Source organism: Lycium barbarum, chromosome 2 (assembly GCF_019175385.1).
Source record: "Lycium barbarum isolate Lr01 chromosome 2, ASM1917538v2, whole genome shotgun sequence".
In the NCBI taxonomy this organism is placed as follows: Eukaryota; Viridiplantae; Streptophyta; class Magnoliopsida; order Solanales; family Solanaceae; genus Lycium; species Lycium barbarum.
In genome coordinates, this window is record NC_083338.1 from 141,715,220 (window position 1) to 141,723,506 (window position 8,287).

General features: G+C 36.2%; 1 protein-coding gene across 1 annotated transcript; it reads left to right on the forward strand.

Moving 5' to 3' along the window:
- The first annotated feature begins 790 nt into the window (after nucleotides 1-790).
- Nucleotides 791-6,465, forward strand: LOC132627675 (auxin-responsive protein IAA8-like). Its single transcript, XM_060343151.1, has 7 exons — nucleotides 791-999; nucleotides 1,997-2,432; nucleotides 2,510-2,652; nucleotides 2,933-3,159; nucleotides 3,264-3,405; nucleotides 4,739-4,800; nucleotides 6,066-6,465. The coding sequence occupies exons 2-7, from the start codon at nucleotides 2,031-2,033 to the stop codon at nucleotides 6,101-6,103; spliced, it is 1,014 nt and encodes a 337-aa protein (XP_060199134.1). The 5' UTR covers nucleotides 791-999; nucleotides 1,997-2,030; the 3' UTR covers nucleotides 6,104-6,465.
- Nucleotides 6,466-8,287: the final 1,822 nt, after the last annotated feature.

Sequence of the window (8,287 nt, forward strand, 5' to 3'; positions counted from 1 at the left end):
TGATTTTAAATTTATTATAATTCAATTTTATTTTTAAATTAAACTAATTGTGTAATTACACTTGTGCAACCAAACACCATGCTTGTAATTACACTGTAATTACGTTATGACAAACAAACAGGTCGTTGTAATTACACTACCGTGTAATTACTACCCTAGTAATTACACCAATTCCAATTACCAGGTGACTTTCCAAACAGGCCCCAAGGGCGTGTAAAAGGAGAAGAAGAACAACAACATACACAGTGTAGTCCTACAAGTGGGTTTGGAAAGGGTAAGATGTATCCGGACTTTACCCCTAACATTATGTGTTAGAGAAGCTATTTTCGACAGACCCTCGACTCGAAAGAAAAATAGCTATGTGACAACAAATATCAAGGTAAAAAACAAGGTATCAAGAGAAATATGGTAATAAAAATAGCACGATAAAAAGCAAATGAGGTAACAGATAACAATACACATTTAAGAAATGAAACTATACGAGCACTACCTAATACTAGTGCTACGGAGACCACTAAGCTACCTACTAACTTTCTAGCCTAATCGTCGACCTCCACACCTTTCTATCTAAGAAAACATTGTCAGTAAGTTGAAGCTGTACCAGGAGAGATAATTTGAGATAAAGAGAGTAAAATATTTACATGATTTTACGTAGATATGCTGTGCGGATAAATATTTACCAATCAACCCTCTTTTTTTGTGTCTTTACTTTTTAGCTTTTTGAGAAGTACTGCTACTTTATTTTGTTTTTTAAAATAAAATAAGCAATAAGGGGGTTTCACATAGGACAGCAAATAAGCTTTTGTTACTGTCTGCCAAATGGAGGGTCCTTAGTTTTTTCTCTCTCTCTCTAAACAAGCCAAAAAAAAAAAAAAAAAAGCCTCAGTACTCCACCACCACCATCTTCTTTCTTTCTGCTTGTTGCTGCTTCATCTTTCTTTCTTCAATTTCTACTTGGGTTTTCTCTTAAGAGATCAACTTCACAAGTTTGCTTCACAGGTAAGAGGATTTTTCCTCCATTTTTTCTTGTTTTTTTGAGCTACTAATCTTGGTTTTTAGTTCTTGAAATATTGACTTTTGCTTTCCTTCTCCTTTGCATGTAGCTCATGTTTTATTCTTTTTATTTTTCTGTGAAGTTTATGTTTTTGAGGTTATCTGTACTCTGTTTCATTTGGTTTTGTAGATCTGCTAAGTGATTCTTTATTTTTCTTTTTGTCTTTAAAAATCAGCTCTGTTTCTTGTTTGAACTGCATATAGTTGTTGCACCTTGTAAAATGAAGGATATTTTCTTGTTTCTTGATTTTTTTCGCTTTTGGTATGACTTGTGGAGTGAAGGCAAGAACTACTGGTTTCTTTGTGTTTGGGGGTGTGTTTTTCTGTATTCAATAACTAGTCTTTGAGTAAAGTTTTAGTTCTTGGCTGTGGTTAATTTCATTCCTTATGCTTCCTTTTGAAATGGGAATATTCCTTTTGAAAAGCTTATGATCTTTCTTTTTCTTTTTCTCGGAAGTTCTCTGGGCTAAAGTAGCTGCTTTATGAGGAAATTCTTTATTTTTTTAGCTGCTAAAGTAATTTGGATATTTGTTAATTACCTTGGTAATTCTTTACCCCCAAAATAAAGAGAGGACTTTACCTTGCTAATATCTACTTTGCTATGCTTTTTTCTTAATATGACAAATCTTAGTACTCTAATTTCCTTGCTAAGACGTCTCTCTCTCTCTCTCTCTCTTTTTTTCCTTTTTCGGGAGGGGGGTGTATTTGAACCTAGAATCGCGCGATTGCTCTTTGGGGCAAGTGAAAAGAGCTCTTTTTATATACAATTGTGTTCACCTTAAAGGATTCTGTTTAGACTTTATGTTTGCCTTTGTGGTTCTAGGGTTGTTATTATTATTGTTGTTGTTCATCTAGTGAGCCTTTTATTGAGTTGTTACACTTGGTTTTTGATCTTGAAGAGAGTTATGTTAATAGTGTTTTTTGCTTTTTGTAAATTGAGCAGTGAAATAGTATTAATAGTGTGATTGGGAATAGTTATGTCTCCACCACTCCTCAATGTGGGGGAGGAGGAGGGCCAGAGTAATGTAACTCTACTGGCTTCTTCGACCTCCTTAGGAAGCGCATGCTCAAAAGGATTAGCGCTTAAAGAGCGTAACTATATGGGCCTTTCGGATTGTTCATCGGTGGACAGTTGTAATATTTCCACCTCATCAGAGGACAATACTGCCTGTGGACTAAATCTCAAGGCAACCGAGCTCAGGCTTGGGCTCCCCGGGTCGCAGTCCCCCGAAAGGGCCACAGAGCCTTGCCCTTTGGCCTCGACAAAGGTTGATGAGAAGCTTCTCTTTCCCTTGCACCCTGCCAAAGATTCTGCTTTCTCGGTATCACAGAAACCAGTAGTCACTGGCAACAAACGAGGATTTTCAGATGCTATGGAGGTGAACAATCAAGTCTTTACTAAGGATACTGATTTTCTGGTGAAGCTGTAACTGAAGTTCCTAAATCTATTCTACAGGGAAAATTTCTATCGAATTCAGGTGTGAAAGCAGGTGATACAAAGGAGGCCTCTCGTGTGCAACCACCAAAAATGAAAGATGCAACTACTAAGAGTACAGTTTCAGAGAAGCCTTCTGCTGTGAGTGGTGCCCCTGCTACCAAGTGAGTATTTCCTGCTGGGAGAAAGAAGCAAGATTTTTGGACTTGATTATAGAGGGCTTTTTTCATTTTTGGCCCGTTGGCAAAAGTTAACCATGGGCGCTAGCCAAAATATACAAAACCTATACACTGATTATGTAGACTGTATATATTCATGTATATTATATGTATGTTTATACTTAATATACAAAACATATACATTTGCCAGCTATTATGTTTCAGAGCGGTCCAAAAGTGTAATAATATAAAAGTGGTATAATCTGTGATCTTTGTTTAATTTCAGGACACAGGTTGTAGGTTGGCCACCCATTCGATCTTTTAGAAAGAACACATTAGCATCTGCCTCAAAGAACAACGAAGAGGTGGACGGAAAAGCTGGATCACCAGCTCTTTTTATTAAGGTTAGCATGGATGGTGCTCCTTATTTGAGGAAAGTCGACCTCAGAAACTATTCTGCATACCAGGAGCTCTCTTCTGCTCTTGAAAAAATGTTCAGCTGTTTTACTATTGGTAAGTTATTTTCAAGCCTTTACTAATTCATAATTTCAGTGATTAGCTTAAAACAGTAAGATCATTTCATTGTCCGAGTTACTGCCATTTACCTGTTATGACAGGTCAATATGGATCTCATGGAGCTCCTGGGAAGGAGATGTTAAGTGAGAGCAAATTGAAGGATTTGCTTCATGGATCTGAATATGTACTAACTTACGAAGATAAGGATGGAGACTGGATGCTTGTCGGTGATGTGCCTTGGGAGTAAGCTCTTGCTAGTTTAATTCCCAATTTTAGAACTGTTTTGTATGGTTTACAACACATTCTTCTAGCATTTTCCTACGAAAAAAGAAGAATTTAATGCATATGGTGTGGATGTATTCGTACATGTAGACTCAGTGGAACTCATAATAAGTATAGCACATCTCTAAATACATGAATAGACTTAAGACTGGATGGAGCTCACTTAAGGAAGTTAAATAAGTGCTTGTGTAACTGGAAGCTTAGAGAGGATGCTCCAGTAGTTCCTAAACTAGTGAGGAAATCTCATGTCTGAAACATAAATTTCTGAATTGAGAAACCTCGCCTTCTAGTACAGGGTTCATGGAAAGTTATGATATTCACGAGATTTTATTGGACCTAAGTAGATAGCTGAGGTCAAATCAACCAGGTTTTGTGCCTTTCTCCTTCTTCTACCACCAGTCTTTTGCAAGAAGATTATATCATCTCCACAAAGATGTGCAGGCAGGTTTGCTTTATGATACAAAGAAGATCCTTTTTGATTGATAGAGCTTTTTTGGAGTTTGATTGCAAAGGAGACTTGATTAATAGGAACATTGAGAGTTAACACTACTAACCATGTCAGAAAACTTTGAGGCCTATCTTTAGAAAATATTATTGGGTATGAGAAGATTTGCCATGGTGAAGTTAGAAGACGCAGTATTTGAGATCGACAATTTACAATTGTGTGCTGTCTTCAGTTATGGACTATTATTACTTATTTCTAGCATGTATATGATGTCTTCGGTGTCATTGTTGGTTTGACACCCAACTAGGATTCAAAGATATTGCTAGAATGAATAACGACTGCACTACTAGCTGCTTTGGGAAAAAACACCTAATAACCCATGTGACTTTCATTTCTTGCTTCATACAAGTCTAATTATTAGTGCTTCTGTTCCATGTAATTTTCACTGTAACTGTTAAACGTAGATCTAACCTTACAGTCAAGAAAATAATACTCTAATGATAAGCTTTCCACAGCTTGATTCCGTATGTATGAACAGAGAGTTAGTCCCCCCTCTCTCTCTCTCTATCTATCGTTCTATCACCCTCCTTTTTTGTTCTTTTTCGAGTTTGAGTCTGTTAGTTTAGTATAATTATGGTTTACCTGAACATATTGTTTTCTCGAATCTTTGCCCCTTTTACAATATAAAAACAACAGTAGCACGTTTCTTAAGGGTTGCTCTTGCAATTTCTAGTATAGTAGTTTCCATTTTATACTTGTAATGAATCATGCTAAATGTAGTTTCTGTAAGATAGTTTGTATATTCGATGATGACCATGGTTTTTAATTCCTAATTTTGTCATGTTGCAGGATGTTTATTGATACCTGCAAGAGGCTGAGAATCATGAAAGGTTCAGATGCCATTGGCCTGGGTGAGTATCTCTTTTTGAGCCAACTATGAATTTCGAGATCACTTCATCCACACTATCAAAGCGTAAAAGAAAATAGTATTTCCTCCCCACCTTGTTCTCAGGGTTTATACCTTCATTATTGTATTGTTACATGCATAACTGTTTGGTGATAAAGTAGGATTATATAAACTGTAACACAAAATTATCAGGTTTCGACGTTTGATTTCCATGAACCCTTTCTATGTTTTGGAAAAACTACTTAGGCAGTTATACTTATCAAAACAAAAACTACGTAGAGGAGCTCGAGGGAAAGAAATTAACTCAAAAGAGCATCACCGACCAAAAAAAAAAAAAAAGAGACACCCTCCATTTCAATTTGTGTGTCTGGTTTTGACTTGGCACAAAGTTTTAAGAAAGTAAAGAAGACTTTTGAATCTTGTGGTTGTTAACTAAAGATATGTAGAATGTACCAAAATGCCCTTTAATCTTGTAATCTTAAACATGCCATGTGGAAAGTTGGAATTAGAGAGTTGCCAAAAAAGGAAAGACACATTCTTTTTGAAATGGACTAAAAGGAAAGTAAGACGAGCAATTTGAGACTGAGGGAGTATGACAGAAGAAATAATTAGAGGTTATGAAATGGTTGTTTTAGGACTGTTCTCACCCCAGCTATATGTCATGATAGTTCTCTGAATTACCGTGAAATTTTTCTTTTTCAAAGATTGTTTAAGTAATTGAGAAAGTTAGAGGTAAGGCTGCGTATAAACTACCCTACCTAGACCCCACTTGTGGGATTACATTGAGTATGTTGTTGTTTAAGTGAGTGAGAATTGCTTGCCTGGCAGAACTACATTTGTTATGGATCTGTTAAATTGTTACCATCTTTCTTTCTTCTGCCTAAAATTAGAATACCCGCTTCTTGTAAAGAGGGTTAAGTAGTAGCTGGTTGAAGTGTACAAAACAGTGCTTAAGGTTGACCGATCAACCAACATGATTGATTGTCAGAGCAGATGCACGAAGTCTTGTTGTTGGTGGATGGGGGGGAGGGCCATATTTTTGCACTTTCAACTCTGGTGCTCTTTACTTATTTACAATGTCTTTTATTCTACTTAATGTTTGTCTAGATTATCCTCGTTTTGCTTATTCGTTACTCGGCAATAGAAACGTTAGGGAAATCAAGGTAGGCTAGGCATCTTTTGTGGGGGTAAGTGCACATTTATTATAGCGTATCATCTTCCAGAAACATGATACATTGCCACTAATTTTTTGTGCATTTATATGTGCAGCCCCAAGGGCTATGGAAAAGTGTCGTAGCAGGAATTAGCCTATCTACACATGATGAAAGCTATCCATCCAGTTACTAGTAGGAGAGGGGAAACAAAACGGGTGAAGAGCTCATAAACTTGGATCCTTTTTAAAAGGCATAAACAGCGGCTGATTGTTGGTCTTGGCAGCGCAACATGCGTAGATACTTTACCTAATTACCACATGGTGTTTTTTTTTTATTCGCGTAATATATGTTGTCTAAGGTCTTTATCTTGTCTATTTAAAAAGACCCTTTTGATATTGGAGTTTGTATGCAAACTAATGTGTGTCGTGTACTGAGAGTTCTTCTAGAGGTAATTTGGTAATGTTTAATTGTATTGCTTGTTGAAGTTCCCTTATAAGTGTGTACTTCAGACCCAAGTTTGTCGTTTGATTCAGTATGTGTGCACTCGAGAAATTGTTATTACTGTATGAATAATGTGTCCTCCACATTTTTCATCGGGTTGTAGTTTATTATCTGAAATCGCTAACTTCTTATCTAACATGCATCAGTGTACATTTAGCTTATACTTATATATGGTTTCGGCCATGTACTCTCTTACAGCTGTTACATTATTTGAATTGTTTAGTGAGGCTGTCACACTCTTTAGCTCAATTATTCGTATGTCACATCTTCCATGCCTTGCATTATTGAAAGAGTACTACGGTCTACGGGGAAGTATTAGGAAAAAATGGGCCGAAATTCTTGTCTCCACTGCACTGAGCTGATTAGAGTTTTCTCCAACCGACTGTCCATGTCTGAATTTTATATTAAGTGGGGTTTTTGTTCAAAATGCGTGGTTGGTAATAAGAACACAATGCTTGGCAATTTGAGTATGTCCGTATTAATAGTTTGGTGGAAAGGACAATATTTGTGCTTTCTTGGGGTTGTGGAAGTTCATTTGTATTTAATGGATTGTGTAGCTCAGAATTGCTCATCTGACACTTGAAAAGAAAGATATGTTCTTCATGCACAGTTCTGTGTTTTTTTTTTTTTCCTTCGTGTGGCAACAGCTGAATCATTTGTATTTCTTGACTGAGCAGAAGATTGGGAGAATCCCGGAATAAGTGGGATGTATGTATACCGATTATCAACCTCTCAATTTCTCATATACCATAATCGTTTACCTTATAGTATTCTGGCAATCATTAAAATTTTGAAGAATATGTTTGTGTGCTTACGACGGAATTTGCTATTTTTCCTGTCCTTCTGAAACTCTCATACAAGGGGACTTCTAACTGTGGATTGCCAGCAAATATATTTTTTATTTTAGTTTAGTTTATTTCAATTAGCTTGGGATTAGGTTTAATTAATTGATGCTCTATTAGTTTCCATTTCTTGTAAACCATTAGAAACAAATGTGTACAGCCTGGCCGAACAAGTCATTATGAACAAACGGAAGTGTTAAGCTTTTGGATAGGAGTCTGTACAATTTATAATGTATTGAGGCAGATAATGATCCTGAATGAAGGAAATAAAAATACTCAAAGGAATAATATAAGCACACGTGAAAGACTAAATAATGGCTATATAAAAGAAATTTATCAACCTAAATAGAGAAGGTAGGAGGCTTTACTTAATAACTCAAAACTCTTGAATCTCACTACAATGAATATATGTGACATAACATTCCTATTTATAGTATTAGCAACCAAAATAGATTAGGACTAGAAAAGCTTATTCCAATATGGATTTGATAAACTAAATCCTAAATGACTTAGGTTTCCTACTCTTTGTTTATTTTCAACATAGCCTCCCTTAAACCAAGTATCTTCAAACTTGACCGTGCCTAGCATCTCCTTCAACTTTATGAACAACTCTAGTTTCAGCGGCTTTGTGAAAACACCACCAACTTGTTCTTCAATCTTGTAATAATCAACAACTATCTCTTTATCTTGAATCAAATCACGAATGAAGTGACATCTAATGTCAATGTGTTTGCTCCGGCCATGAAAAACTAGATTCTTTGTTAACTCAGTCGCAGACTTGCTATCACAATTTTTTTTGTAGGACTATCTTGCTTGTGTTGAACAAATCCAAGCATCCTTCTCAATCATAATGCTTGTGTAGTACTATTTGTTGCAGTCATGTACTCTGCTTCAGTTGTTGTTGACAAAGCAACAATTTGTTGCTTTTTTGAAGACCAAGAAAATACACCGGATCCCAAATAAAACGCATATCCAGAAGTACTTTTTCTTTGCA

Excerpts from the sequence above, each read along its gene's own strand:
- LOC132627675 (XM_060343151.1), top strand. The coding sequence starts at position 2,031 with ATGTCTCCACCACTCCTCAATGTGGGGGAGGAGGAGGGCCAGAGTAAT. Across the intron at positions 3,160-3,263 it reads GTTCAGCTGTTTTACTATTG|GTCAATATGGATCTCATGGA; the intron begins GTAAGTTATTTT and ends CTGTTATGACAG. Across the intron at positions 4,801-6,065 it reads TTCAGATGCCATTGGCCTGG|CCCCAAGGGCTATGGAAAAG; the intron begins GTGAGTATCTCT and ends TTATATGTGCAG.